The sequence below is a fragment of the Schistocerca americana genome, chromosome 1, assembly GCF_021461395.2.
Source record: "Schistocerca americana isolate TAMUIC-IGC-003095 chromosome 1, iqSchAmer2.1, whole genome shotgun sequence".
Lineage (NCBI taxonomy): Eukaryota > Metazoa > Arthropoda > Insecta > Orthoptera > Acrididae > Schistocerca > Schistocerca americana.
Window position 1 is genome coordinate 1,141,381,036 of NC_060119.1, and position 15,615 is coordinate 1,141,396,650.

Consider the following 15,615-nt stretch of genomic DNA (forward strand, 5'->3'; position numbering starts at 1 on the left):
TTTGGTTTTTATGTACAGTACTGATGTCGCTGATTTTTGATTGTTTGGTTCTAAATTGAATAAACAGGGTCTTTGAAAAGTTAAATTTAAGGCCATTTTGTTGAAACCATGTATCTAGGTTGTTTAGTGTGTATAACACCATCCGGAATTTCTCCCACATTTTGTTTTTCAAGGAGTATTGAAGTATCATCGACGAACATGACTGGTTGGGCATAGTCATACCATAGTCATACCAATATAAAAAGCTTTGCAATGATTCCAGCAGAGCTGGTAAATGACATGGCTGCTTTCACAAGTGGCCTGGCCCCTGATGGGGTAGGATAAATCTGTGACAGGTCTGCAATAGGAGGTGCTGGATGGGTGGATTGGCACCTGGATCTTTCCACAGGAATGTGATCCTTGTGGCAAGGGGTTGGGATTGGGAGCAGCGTAGGGGTGGATAGGATGTTGTGGAGGTCGGGTGGGTGACAGTACATCACTTTAGGAGTGGTGGTAAGTATCTCTGGCAGGATGTCCCTCATTTTAGGGCATGATGGCAGGTAATCGAAGTCCTGGCGAAGGATGTGGTTCAGCTGTTCCATTCCAAAGTGGAACTGGTTGATGAAGAGACACTCCTTTGTGGCTGGTTCTTGGGGGTGTTGGGAGGGTTGGGGGTGTGAGGGGAAATGGTACAGGAGATCTATTTGTGGACTAGGTCTGGGGGATAGTGGCTGCCTGTGAAGGCCTTGGTGAGACCCAAGAATACTGAGCAAGGGAGTTCTTGTCACTGCAGATATGCTGTCCCTAGGTGCCCAGGCTGTATTGTGGATATTTTTTGGTGTGAAAGTGTTGACAGCTGTTGAAATGCAGGTACTGTTGGTGGTTGGTGGGTTTAATGTGAACAGGGGTGCAGATGGAGCTGTCGGAGAGGAGGAGGTCAACATCTAGGAAGGTGGGATGTGGGGTTGAGGAAGACCATGTGAAGTGGATGAGAGAGAAGGTGTTGAGATTGTGAAGGAATGAAGATAGCCTGTGTTAGACTTGAGTATAAATCATGAAGATGTCATCAATGAATCTGAACCTGACTAGAGATTTGGCATTTTATAGTACCAGCTTTGTGCGGCCAGCTTTCCAAACATGCCAAATCCCTATAAGGTTCGACTGCTGCTAGATTTGTTACTGCTAGGTTCGAACAGCATGAAAGTGTTATGGAGATTCTGTGGGAACTCAGCTGGGAATTTCTGGAGGGAAGCCAATGTTCTTTTCGAAAAACACTATTGAGAAAATTTAGAGAACTGGTATTTGGAGCTGATTCCCAAATGATTCTGTTGCCATCAACACACATTCCACATAAGGACTATGAAGATAAGATACAAAAAAATATAGCTCATATGGAGACATGTAGAGTGTCATATTTCCCTTGCTCTGTTTTCGAGTGAACAGGAAAGGAAATGGTTAGTATGGTACAGGGTACTCTCTGCCATGCACCATATAGTGGCTTGTGGAGTATGTATGTAGGTGTAGATATGGATTCTTACAACACATTCTCTGCTCCCATAAGTATTCCGATCTCCACCTACAGTAACATACTGACTCCACGACCTTCAACCAATAGTGCCCCCCCAATGACCTGTCATCTCCTCCCCATTCTCATCTCCCACTCTGTTTAGTTGCCACCCCTGTCAACTCATCGGCCTGTCTTTCCCCACTCCTCTCCTTTATTGCTGCTTTTTTCCCCACCCCCTGCCTCACAACCTCCTGCTGCAGTGCCTGTTGACATTCTAGTCCCTGCAGACTCCACCAGACAGCATTTGTTTCTCTCTCCCCATCCATACACTACTATCCCTTCCCCTTCCCCACGCACTCCAGATTGCTGCTTGGATCCCGTGTGACAGCTGCATTTCAGCTTGAGATGCTGGAGCTGGCAGTCATGTGTACATGAGGTGTGGTTACTTCTGTGTATGAATGGCGAGTGTTTCTATTTTGCCGATGAAGGCTGTGGCCGAAAGCTTTATGTAAGTGTCAGTTAATTGTGCCTCTCTGTAACTTAATGTGTCTCATTAAGGAAATGATTTATTTACAGTCTCTAATTTTATTTCAGGAAACATGGCTGCTGTTAGAGGCTGGAGCTAGTTTTTCACATTATAGCAAAGATGTACTTAATCAAATTTTACATGCGGCTGCAAGTTGTTATGAGGTAAGGCAGTAACCACAAAGTTTTCAGTACTGTTTATAATTTTATGTCTTAATTATTTTCAGTTACTTGTAAAAAAAACAATATATACCTTGAGCTTTTATGTTTTCAAAATAGTACCTGACATGAAATTTCTCTGCAGCCCTCTTGTAGGTGACAAGAAGTCTCTTCAGTTTAGATGATATGTCATCTGGGGTTTAGAGAGTATTTTCAACAGCTTTCCAAATGATTCACAAGTACACACAGAATGTACTGCTTCATAATAATCATTGCATTAATTTTTCTCCATTTGTTATACAGTTGAAATACACATAATGTGTTTGTGTACATGTGCTCCCTACAAGCATGAAAAAGGAAGTGCATTCTGAAAGCTAGCAAAGCTTTGTACCTATTGTTAGTCTACCTATCAATGATGCAGCACTTCTGCCTTTCGGTGAGTCATCCCCTTTATTCCTAAATAACTCATAATTTTCAACCATAACTTTCTGCACATTATTGTACCACCAAGTGGCTCCTTCAATCCAGACCTCATTCCACCATCCTTTATTACTGTTTTCTTTATTTAGCTTCCCTCTATTGTCCATCCATTTCTTTCTCATACATTTCTTTCCTCTCACCTGTGCGACACACTTTTCTCACACCTGTCAACATTTTTTAACTCCCCCTACAACCACCAGACACCTTTGCTCACCACATCCAACACCAACTTCTCTCCTCAATGCTATCCTCCCCCCCCCCCCCCCCCCCCGCCCCCTTCCACAGTGGACCCTTTCCCTCACAAACCTGGTTATACAAAACATGTTTCCATGGCACAGGCATCCCTGAACCATTTCACTCCCTCCACAAAATACTGTTACAAAGCAATTCCCATTACCTACACCTCATCACTCAAACTGAAATCCTGGCACTTCAACACTTGGAAGAACATTCAAAAAACCACCTCTACAAGTTATCCAGCATGCTGACATCCTACTTTCACCTCGGGGCACCATTGTCCAACCCCAATCCTACCCACAATGTTTCTCCTTGTCAACCCCTCATAGCACCCTGATTCTGCTTAGCTGACGTTTTCAACTAACCACGTCCTCCAAAGCCCCCTATCAACACTTCATGAAATCCAGAGCCAAAACAATCCCAGATCACTATTGTTAAACTCTCCACCAATATCCTCACCCCACAGAAGTTTCAGTCCTATCCAAAAGACTGACATTAAGCCCTGCGTCTAGGATTGAAAGACCTTGTGAAGGACCTACTCTCCTTCTCCCACTTCATACAGTGAAATGCTTCTTTTCCACCAATCCTCCAACCAAAGCCAATCCAATCCCAGCATCAAACCCTGCTCGTCCCAATTCATACCACCATCCAACCGTGACCCTCCCACACTCCCAGCTAGCTGTCTCCTGGTCACCTTCCAGGAATTCTTAACTTCCAACCTGACCTCACTACCCTTCCCCAGGTGACTCTCTAAAAACGACAACCTTTCAACAGAAGGAAGGACTGCCCTACACAAACTAAAAATGGATCCTGACCTGATTATCTTCCTGGCAGACTAAGGTTCCACAACTGTCATGATGAACCAGAGTGACTACCTGGCAGTGGGCCTCCAGCAGTTGGCTGACACCTCCACCTAAAAGCTCTGTCAAAGTGATTCCATCCCAGAAGTCCAACATAACCTCCAGTCCCAGCCGAAACCCTTAGGTCCTTCCCAGAACCTCTATCCTGAATCCATCTCCCTACTCACTCCAACAACAGTCTACACACACACCTTTTACATGCTCCCCAAAATCCACAAACCCAACAATCCTGGGTGCTCCATTGCTGCTGCTTACAGTGCCCCCATCAAAAGAATCTCGGCCCTTGTTGATCAACATTTCCAACCAATTGTCCAAAACCTAGCTTCCTGTATTAAAGAAAAACCACTTCCTGCACTAGCTCTCCACCATCCCTACACCCTTAGCCCCCAGATCCCTACTCATTACTGTTGATGCAACATCCCTGTGCACCAACATCCTTCGTGCCCATGGCCTTGCCATGATTGAATACTACCTCTCCCAGTGCCCTGCGGATCCCACATTCACCACTTTATTCCCTGTACACCTCACCAATTACATCCTGACCCATAATTACTTTGTCTTTGAAGGGAAGGTATACAAACAAATTTGTTGCATGACCATGAGCACCTGAGTGGCACCCTCCTATGCCAGCCTCTTCATGGGCCATGTAGAGGAAAGATTCCTGACCTCCCAAGACCCCAAATCCCTGGTATGTTTCAGGTTTATTGATGACATCTTTATAATCTGGACCCAAGGCCAGGACACCTTACCCTCTTTCCTACACAACCTCAACACCTTCTGTCCCACCCAATTCCCCTGATCCTCCTCCACCCACCATGCCACCTTTCCAGATGTCAATCTCCTCCTCCCAGATGGCTCCATCTACACCTGAGTCCACATAAAACCCACAAATCACCAACAGTACCTGCACTTTGACAGCCGCAACCCCTTCCACACCAAAAAATCCCTCCCATACTCCCTGGCCACCCATGGCAGATGCATCTGCAGTGATGATAACTTACATGCCCAGTATGCTGAAGGCCTCAAAAGGCCTTCACAGACAGGCAGTACCCTCCAGACCTAATTCACAAACTGATCTCCCATGCCATATCTGCATACACACCTGATGCTCACAGGCATCCCAAGAACCGACCACAAAGAAGTGTCCCCCTTGTCACCCAATACCAACCAGGACTGGAATGAGTGAACCACGTGCTTCATCAGGGCTTTGATAACCTATCATCATGCCCTGAAATGAGGAACGACCTACCCAAGATACTTCCAACTTCTTCCAGAGTTGTGTTCTGCCACCAACCCAACCTCCACAACATGCTAGTCCATCCCTGTGCCACATCCACTCTCAATTCCCTGCCAAAGGGATCATACCTGTGGAAGACCCCGATGCAAGACCTGCCCAATCCACCCATACAGCAACAAATTGGACAGGACACAAAACCGTAAGACCTTAACCGCAGTCGTTGCGTCGTCTTGCAAAATAGAGGGCAAATCCGGTGGCAAGGAAACCACCGCCCTCTGGTCAGAGAATAAAGGATAGTCAAGTAAAATGTGGCAGACAGTAATCTGGACACCACAAGCACTGCAGATTGGGGGGTCCTCCCGCCGGAGTAAAAAACCATGTGTTAAGTGCTGCAGCATGCTGTACAGGATTTGATCATCACCTGGCACAGTAGCAAGAGCCACAGACAGCGCCGAATCCAGTTCCCACATTGTGAAGGGGCAGTTGTAGGGTTCAGAATTTGGAGACCGGAAGTCCAAGTGATCCCTCTCGATGGCAATGCAGAAATCTGGAGCACAGTTAATAGTGGCAGTAGATTCCGCAAAATACATGGCCAGTGTCTGGGCAATGTCTCTCGGCACCGTGAGTAGACAACCCTGATGCAGCAATGCCGTGACAGGTAGTTGGCTGCGTTTCCCGGAAATCCTCCTGATGGCTTCCCATACTTTCGTAGAACTAGTGGAGCGGGAGATGGAGTTCAAGAACGATTGCCATGACCGTCGTTTGCTCTCTTTAATCACTTGCCGTGCCTTGGCCCTTGCCACCCGAAAGGCCACAAGATTGTCAGCTGAGGGACGGCACTTGAAGCGGCGCAGAGCTGCATGGCGGGCTCGGATGGCTGAGCAGCACTCAGTGGTCCACCAAGGGACAGGACGCCTCTTGCGATGACTTGAGGACCGTGGGATCGACAATTCAGCAGCATGGGAGATCACGGCTGTAACATGGTCGACCCATTCGTGGACGCTGGCACGGTGTTCCAAAACAGCTAAATGGCTGAAAAGTGTCCAGTCAGTTCTGCAGAGGTGCCACCTGGGCGGCACTGGCAATGCCACAGCCTCATCCAGGAGGCAAATCCAAAGGGGGAAGTGGTCACTAGAATGGAGGTCAGCGGTAACCTCCCACAGAGCAGAATCTGCGAGTGCTGGAGAGCAAAAGGAAAGGTCAATAGCTGACGATGACCCAGAAGCAGTACAGAAATGAGTGGGAGCACCAGAGTTGAGGATGCACAGTTCTTTGGACGCCATGAGGCTTTCCAAAATGCGACCCCTGGGGCAAGTAGTCCTAGAGTCCCATAAGACATTATGAGCGTTGAAGTCCCCCAGAAGGAGAAATGGGTGGGGGAGTTGGCTAACAAGGCCTGTGAGAGCCTCAGAGTCTATTGCACCCTGAGGCGGTAAGTAAACAGAACAGACTGTGAGCCTCCGCCCCACAAGAAGGTCAACTGCAACTGCTTGCAAGTCCGTAACGAGAGGGAGCTCAGATGAATGGTGCATGTCATGGACAAAAACTGCAACACCACCCTTTGCCCTTTCCCCCATCAGATCATCTTTTCGATACACGGTATAGCCCCGTAAAGAAGGGGCATCAGTGGCCCGAAAATGTGTCTCTTGGAGGCATAAGCACAAGGGGCACTCTTGTACAAGGAGTTGTAATTCGGCCACATGCTTCCTGAACCGATTCAGGTTCCACTGTAATATGGGGGCCAGTGATCAGGGTGGCCGAATTTTCACCCTGTCTCTGTGCTTTGGAGGAGAGCCCGTACTGGCCAGAGATTTATTCCTGGGGCGAGAATATCGCCCCCGGTCGATATCAATGCCCATCAGCTCCGATGGCGACCCAAGGGAGATGTCAGACAGTACGATGGCATCATCATCGGACTGACCCTGACTAGTCTCCTCAGGTGGCAAAACCTTCACCTTCGGCATCTTCGTCTTGGGGGGCTGAGAATGCAGAACCTTGTCAACAGTTGGAGCTTTACTCGTCTGGGCAGAAGGTGATATATGGGGAGGGGCAGGAAGTACCCCAATGTCAGCAACCACGGCCTTGTCCAACGTTGTGGGGAGAGCTGCAGGTTGCAAAACAGCCGCAGCGACACAAGTCCACTGGCAAACGCAGGTATTAGTGCTGACACTAGCAACCTCTGTTTGTGTAGCAACAGTGGCCAACTGTACCGGTTTCTGCAGAGTGGAAGCGAAAGATGTTGTAAACACAGGAGGCTGCATGGCCTTAAAGAGCTTCTTGGCCTCACCATAGGGGATGCGCTTAGATGTTTTGATCTCCTGTATCTTCCGTTCCTCGAGATAGATGGGGCAGACCCGGCTCCAGACAGGGTAACTCCCAGAGCAATTCACGCACTTCACAGGCGATGAACAATCGGCTCCTTCATGGGCAGGCTGACCACATTTACCACAAGTGGCTATCCCATTGCACCCCAACGTAGTATGCCCAAAGCGCTGACATTTAAAACAGCGCATTGGGTCGGGGAAATATGGCCATACTGGCAAACGTAAGAAACTCACTTTAACATGCTCTGGGAGTCTCGGGCAATTGAACGTGAGAATAAACGAGTCGGATTTGACTAGGTCCCCATCGACTCATTTCATAATATGCTGCACATCGACAATACCTTCGTCAGCCCACTCAGATTTCAACTCGTCCTTGGGGATATCCACCAAGTCCCTACATGTCACAACACCCTTACTATAGTTCAAAGTGGAGTGGAGCTCGGTCTCGATAGCGTACTCTCTGAGACAGGTTGCTTTCCGAAGAGAAGTGACTTGATGGGAACTAGAAGTTTCAACTAACAGAGTCCCATTGCGCAGTCGCTTCACAGATTTCAGTGTTCCTGCAATTCCCTCAAGACCCTTGTGGATGTAAAAGGGAGAAACTCTCTCAAAGCTACCTTCCTTCCGTTTGACAATCAAAAACACATTCTGGTTATCAGCATGTGCTCTGTTACGAGAGTCTGATAAATCTCTAGTAACACCAGGCGCTGGAGGACTCGCAGCACGAAGTCGCTTTTTCGATGGGGTGTGTTTTCCTACCAGTGGCCCACCCAATCCACTGGTAGGGGGAAACGTAGAGGTCGAAGGGTCCATTGTGGTCCCACGAGCAGCTAGGGAACTAAAGGTCCGCTCAGACAGAGCCCCGCGTGCCTGAGTAAGCCTTATACAACTGGGGTGCGGCAGGTGCCACAGAGGTTGCCCGCTTACGACTGTTCCCCCCCCAACAGCCATGCATCTTATAGGCGCGCAGCACACCGTAAGATTGAGGGGTTTTTATAGAGGTTTACCTTCCTCACAATCCAGGCGGTCAAGCCAAAATTACCATTCCCCGCAGCACACAACATTCCACCGCCGCACCATGCGGTGGTCGCTGAAGCATGTCCGGGGGTTACGGTGACAGGAGACTGGCGGCGCTGACCAGTCCCCAGCTCAGGACCCCGGGGTCGCCAAGCCCGTTCTCAGCAAATGAATGCTGAGCCCCTAGGGGGGGTTAAATCGTAGAGAAGCTGTAAATCAGATAAAGTGATGCAGTGCCAACAGCCACAGAGAAATAAATATTGACTTAAAAAAATTCTAGTAAATGTTAAAATCTACGATGTGTCATGGGTGGACAGTATCCATGCTGGTATAAATCTTTCTTGATACATGCATTCATGGTCGATTTCTGTGGTTGCCTCATACTCTGTCTTCCGTTTTCAACAGCTAGTACATAGGTTGCTTGCTCAAGGTGCAGATATAAATGGCAGATATAGGCCTAAACACAGGAAGTCAACAGTAAATGGCCACACAAGAAGATGTTTGGTGAGTTAAGATTCTGTTTATTGTATAATGAGTTCTTTTCTAATCCATTATGTACATTCACAATAGACTTTTTTTTTGCAGGAATGGGCAGTGTCAAACTGTAATTCAGACACAGGCCCATTAACAACAGACTTGTCAGGACATTCTCCAATATTTGGAAACCTTTGTTCTCCAAAGGTAAGCATCTGCTTTATGGTCATAATGGCAACTATCGAGAACTTATTTAAAGGAGAAGTCATCAACAAATACATAAATTCAGACTTCTATTGATTAGTAATAACATATGTTAATTCTGATAACTTCAGAAATACTTTCTCCCAGTCTTTTGTGCCTTTTTTATTTCAGTGTTTAGCAGGTAATGAACTAAAATGGGAGCAGTTTCTTTGATAATCTACTAAACATTATGATCTAGCTTGTGACAAGGTGATTAGTTACTTGCTCCATATACCACATTCATAATGAATACTACAATGTGGAGTTTATAAAACAGACAACTATTCTATATATGCTGAAATCAATGTAATTTTGACTGAAAAAGGAGGGAAATACATAGATGGAAAACTCTGATCTTCTATGACAAAAATAAAGTGTCTGATAGACAGTGTTTACAAATATAGATTTCTGTTTCGGTCAGCAATGAGCATCTTCAGGTCTTGATGCTGATTTACTGCTTCAGTTTACAGAGCCATTTGATTCCAACATAAGCCAATCATGACACTAGTTTCACAAGCTATGATTGATCGTGGATTAAAACAGTGATCCAGGAAGTATAGTATACATTTCTTTTATTTCTGTCAACGACCAAAAAACTTGTGGTCCTCAGACTACCAGTTGCTGTAAACTGAAGTAGCAGATCAACACCAAGATTTGAAGATGATCATTGCTGATCAAAGCTGGTAGTCTAAGGACCAAAAGTTTTTGTGGTCATTGGTAGAAATAAAAGAAAATTGTTCTGTGAAACAAAGTTGTCAACTTCAAACTTGTGGTTATCACATAGAATCAGTTGGAGATAACACACACACTAAGTATCGAATATGCATTTATTAATCACTGATACATAACAAACATGGCAGTAGAACAAGAAAGTGAAAACTAGAACAAAGCAGTCCAAAGAAGCAAAAGCCACGCCACAGAGACACCCCCCTCCCAGTAGTGCGAAGCACGGCGGAGGGAAGCTACATTACATAAATTCATAATCTTGGTCCCAGTGCAATGGTTGTAGGCGGCAGCTGGCATGGGAAGTGGGGGTGTCAGTCTTGGCGGTGCAGGAGTCCCATGATTCCAACGGCTGCATAGGTGGAGTCAGCCAAAGGCAGGTTGGCAGCGTCGGGAGGCAGATTGATGAGTGACCATGCCAGTTTCGGTTGATTAACAGACACAATCAGTGGCCCTCCATGTAGGTGGATGACAGACGTGTTTGTACCGTGATGTAGGATGTGATAAGGGCCCGAATAAGGAAGCTGCAGGGCTTCTTGCACAGTGTCATCCTACAACATCACAAAGTTACACGGAGCAAGGTCCTTGTGGATGAACACGGGTGAGGGGGGTGGGGGGGGGGGTGAGGAAGGGGAGGTGTGAGGCTGTGCAATGTTCATTTGAACCTGCTCAACCAGGGCGAGAATATCCTCGGTTGCAGCTGATGGTGAATCCTCGAATGAACTCAGCGGGTAGAAGGAGGAGTTCACCGTATAGAATCTCTGCGAGTAAGGCATTCAAATCTTCTTTATTGGCCGGGCGAATGCTCAGCAGGACCCATGGGAGGGCCTCCAACCATAGGCTACCATGGCATATTAGCCTGGCCTTGAGTGTGAGGTGCCACTGCTTGACCAGGCTGTTTGCCTGTGGGTGATAAGCTGTAGTGTGAAATTTGGTTACGCTGCAAAGTTTGCAGAGTCGTGCAAAGAGGGCAAACTCAAACTGGAATCCCTGGATGGTCGTGAGAGACAGGGGACAGCAAAGTGAGTGAGAGACGGGACAGTCAAAGCGAGCAACCCATGCCGAGATGAAAGAAAGGGCGACGGTTTTGGCCATCATGCCAATAAATGGGACTGCCTCGACCCAGCGGGTCACACGGTCAATGATCGAAAAGATGTACGTGATGTATCTGTAACCTTCGGAAGATGGGAGGGGACCAATGACGTTGATATGGATGTGGCAGTAATGCCCCTTTTGAATGTCAAACTTTCCCAATGGAGTTTGAGCATGCCTGCCGACTTTGTTGCACTGGCATGGGACGCATGCACAGCTCCAACTGCGACAGTCAGGCTTCACACCAGGCCAGACGAAGCGCTCCATAACCAGCTGTCACGTGGCTTGCACCCCAGGGGGGGCTAAACCGTGCAAGGCAGTAAAGACCTTATGACAAAGAGCAGTAGGGATGAAGGAGCGGGGTGTGCCCATAGAGGTGTCACAAAGGACAGGGATCATCGACCCAGGTAGTAAACAGGGCTGGATAGAGAGCAATGATTCGTTGTCTGTTATTATTTGCTGTACACCATCATCATCAGCTTGTATGAGCGTAATCCCAAAAGTGAGGTCTCCTATTTTTTTATAAGTACATGGACCTGTTTTATTTCTACAATGGTTTACATCAGTTTACAGCTTGAACATTTAGCTATTTTTTGACATAATCACCATTTCTCTCAATGCATTTTTGTAGATGCTGTGGCAGTTTTTGTATGCCCATGTCATACCAGCTCACCGCCATGCTGTTCAGATGGCGTGACTCTTGTGTGGTCTCAGGTGTAAAGTATGCCCAAGTTTCATCACCCGTAATGATTCAGTCTAGAAAGTTGTCCTGTTCAGCTGCAAGGCAGTGAAGAAATGCGCAGGAAGCATCAACTCATTGCCGCATGATCTTCAGTCAGCCATGTGTGGCACCCATCTTGCGCACACCTTCTGGTAGTTCAGTGTTTCTGTAAAAATTCTGTGAATGGTGCTTTGGGAAACCTCAGGAACCAATGTGCAGAGATCATCCAGGGTGATCCGCTGACCTTCACACATGTTTTGCTCAACCTTCAGCACTGTCTCCTCAGAAATTGATGGTCTCCTGCTCCTTTGTTTGTCGTGAATTTCGGTCCAACCAACTGCAAACTCTCAACGCCACTTACGAACATTTTTGACATCCATGCACGACTCATCATACACTTCCGTCAATTGACGATTTGATTTCAATTGGCACATTGCCCTTTGCGTTCAAAAACTGAATAACTGCACATCATTCACATGTAGCAGTAACATCCAACGAGAGCTCCACTCTCAACAGCTACCAAACCAAGACTGAGTGCCTCAGCATGGCTTGCACAAGTTTACACACAGCGCGTGAAGTACTCTTCGTAACAGTGTGACCACCTGCCACACAAACAGACTTCTATACTTATCAAAATTAGGAAACCTTACTTTAGGGATTACCCTCGTAATCAGGCAAGCTCCTCCAGATTCCGCGGTGCAGTTAGCACGCAGATGCGGGAAAGGTAGTCTGCCACAATGTTCTCCATGCCTCAGATATAGCATGCATCAGAAGAATGCTGACAGATGTAGTTCATAAGGCGGAAATGCCTCGGCAGAAGGTCCTTAGCTGGATTATGAATAGCATCCACGAGTGGCTTTTGATCTGTATAGATCATGAAAGGTCGCCCCTCAAGGTCACTACGGAAATGATTGATCGCCTTGTGCACAGTGAGAAGCTCACAGTTTAAAGCCAACCATTGGCAGTGGCACTTAGTCAGTTTCTTGGAAAAGAAGCGGAGGGGTTAGGTGGAGTTGGCGGTGTGCTGTTGTAAAACAGCACCCGCAGCTGAGTCACTGGCATCAGTCATGATTGAGACATGGGCCTCAGGGTCAGGGTGGGTGAGAGTGATGGCTTTGGTGAGGGCAGTTTTAAGGTTACCAAAAGTATCAAGCATGGGTTTTGCCCACTCCAACTTCCGTTTCACAATGTTGTTTTTGCCGGAGAGAGCATAGTAGAGAGCCATTTGGCTGAAGGCAGCTTGACGAATATGGCGGTGGTAAAAATTTGCCATACCCAGAAAACGACAGAGCTGAGCCTAATCCTGAGGGAGAGGAAAGTTTATGGTTTCGACATGAGAACTCGTCAGTTGGAGGTCTTACGCAGAGACAGCATGACCTAGGAAGGTATCTGATGTGGAGCACAGTTGAGATTTATCATGGTTGATCACCACACTATTGGCAGCGAGGGTCGAATGGACTGCATCAAGGTGAACCTGATGTTCCTCAGCGGTGGAGGAAAAGATCAGTGTATCATCTAAGTAAGCATAAGCAAATGGTAGAGGGAGCAAAATAGAATCAATGAACTGCTGCCACGTCTGCGCAGCGTTTTTCAATCCGTAAGGCATGTAACAGTATTCAAATAGGCTGAAGGGTGTGATGATGGCCATCTTCGGAATATCTGGTGGGTGCATAGGGTCTGAGATATGCCTTGGAACAATCTAAAATGGAGAAAAAGTTTGAACCATGGAGTAATTCCGTGAAATCCTGGATATGTGGGAAGGTGTAGTTACTGATAATGGCGTGAGCATTAAGGGGCCTGTAGTCCCTGCACATACATAAAGTGACGTCCTTTTTGGGAACAACCAGTTGCTATCGGAGGGATGGAGGACGCCCAAAGCCAACAATTCCAGAATGATCTCTTTTGCGCACAGAAGTTTGGAAGCGTTAAGTGACCTGGGCTTATAATGATCAGGTGGGCTGTCGGTGGTGCGAATCCTTTGACAAGTGCCAGTACTGATGGCTGATACTCGCATAGGAGAGTTGGCAATAGGGGTCAAGATGCTATCCACAGGCAACATCGGTTCACTGACCTTGGTGAACCGGGGTGGCATTGGCTGAAGTTGGCGATGGAAGTCATGATGTAGGAGCGGAGCATGCAGATGTGTCTTGTAGATTTGTCTGCTTCGGTGAGAAAACAATAGCAAGTGGTGGAATGCTCAACACAGGAGCAGATTGGTGAGAAGATGCTGTAGATGGTTGTGATGGACCACCTTGTTGTGGGTCTGCAGATAAGCGCTGTATGGTACGCTGTGCATGTGACAATTCAGCTGAGGTAGACGTGATACAGGTGCATAAGGCATTGTTCTGGCTGCGGAGTTCGTTGATTTGTGAACACCTGTCTGACAGGTCAGGGAGCCATGTAGCAATGTGCTTGACCAGGGATGCACATATGGAAAGCGTATCCGAGGAGGCAGAGAGCAAAGCCATCCTGAACTTGTGTGAGCACGGAACTGTAGGGCCAGATGCATGGCACAGCACAGCAGCCTGCAGGTCTGGTGAAAGTTCATAGGGGTGTAGAAAATCCAATCCGATCACAGGTTCATCTACATCGGCAACGTGGAAGGTCCAAGGGTAGGTGTGAACTGGTGATAGGTGAAGTGACATCTTGATGGAGCCATGAACTGCAATAGAACGAATGGCAGTGGTCAAGGCAAATGTTGGAGGTGATAGTGCATCGACAGTGTGCTTAGCTGGGATTGCGGTAATGTCGGCGCCGGTGCTGATGAGAAAGCAGATGCCCGTTGACATGTCTGTGGCATAGAGGCATTGCGCTGCTGAAGCGAGTGGTGCAGAGTTGGACGTTAGGTGCCGTGATGGAACGTGGTGGGATGTGGTGCCTAAACATGCCACCCGCCGGTCTCGTTTGGGTAGGCGCAAGGTGCATGGCAATTGCAGGTGGCATCCCTGTAAGTAGTGTGGAACCAGCACAGTGGAAGGCCCAGTTGGAAGGGTGGTGTGGTGCGGGAGGGGGCCGCAGCTGACTGTGTTGGGGCCGGTATCCAATCGGGTTGCTGCTCAGGCCAGGTCGACGGCTGTTGGGAGCCCACTGGCAGTACCTCCTGTGGGCCACTAGGTGGTAGCTCCTGACTGGCAGCTGAAGTGCTGAGGCAAGTGTGCTGGCCTCTGCAGGCAGGGAGCAGAACCGGAGGTGCAGGTATACCAACTGAGGATGGTAGAGAGGTCGTTCGTGACAGGTGGTATTGGTGACGAATGATAGCGTAAGCCTGATCCGCCATGTGTTGCTGAACCTCTAGTGGGTCGGCAACGTGGGACAGTAGATGAAGTTGCAGATCCAAAGGCATTTTGACCATCCACAACCTCCAAAGTGCAGCATCAGGTAAAGCTTGATCGTCGATGAATGCATGTAGGCCCTGCCAAAGCTGTGAAGGGGTATGGTCATAAAGATGCTCCTTGTAAATAATGTGGTGGATAACCTCTACTGGAGGGCAGGAAAGGTGCTCAATAAGCACTGATTTGGCCATCATATATTTGTTTGAAGTGCGCAGTGAGAGTAGCAAGTCGCTGATGAAGTCCGTATGTGTGTGGAGATGGCTCATCAGGCAGACAAAATGGGCTCCATCTTTGGAAATGCTGTGGATGTCCAGGAGATGGTCCACTAAGGCAAACCAAGTTTTTGGATTGTCTTTTTGCAATGCAGGTAGCTTAGGGAACCTGCCTGATAACACCTGCTGAGGCAGCACTGGCAGATGGAGATTGGTGTAGTCAGAGCAGGACGCCTTCAATGCCAGAAGTGCAGTAGTGGTGAACAGTGCATCGCCCAAGGTCTGTGTGGGGTGGTGGCCGCATGCAGCACACAGTGTGGAGAGAGTGGGCATATTAAAGTGGGCACGGTGCGTCCAATCTGCAAGCCCGATGAAGAACGCGGTGCGGGTGTTACGGCCGATGCTGCTGCAACAGTGGGTGGGAGGCAGTTGCGTTGAACCCACAGGGGAGCTGACGCAGTAACTGGCGTGGGTGGAATGACCGGCACCATTA

The 15,615-nt window shown here is 47.9% G+C and overlaps 1 protein-coding gene across 3 annotated transcripts in view; it reads left to right on the top strand.

Moving 5' to 3' along the window:
• Positions 1 to 15,615, top strand: part of LOC124619293 (serine/threonine-protein phosphatase 6 regulatory ankyrin repeat subunit B-like) — a 289,649-nt gene that overhangs the window by 117,103 nt on the left and 156,931 nt on the right. For all 3 annotated transcript variants that reach the window (XM_047145590.1, XM_047145570.1, XM_047145581.1), the window contains exons 6-8: positions 2,081 to 2,176; positions 8,731 to 8,829; positions 8,911 to 9,006. In XM_047145590.1, coding sequence (XP_047001546.1) covers positions 2,081 to 2,176; positions 8,731 to 8,829; positions 8,911 to 9,006 — 291 coding nt within the window. The remainder of the gene's footprint in view (positions 1 to 2,080; positions 2,177 to 8,730; positions 8,830 to 8,910; positions 9,007 to 15,615) is intronic.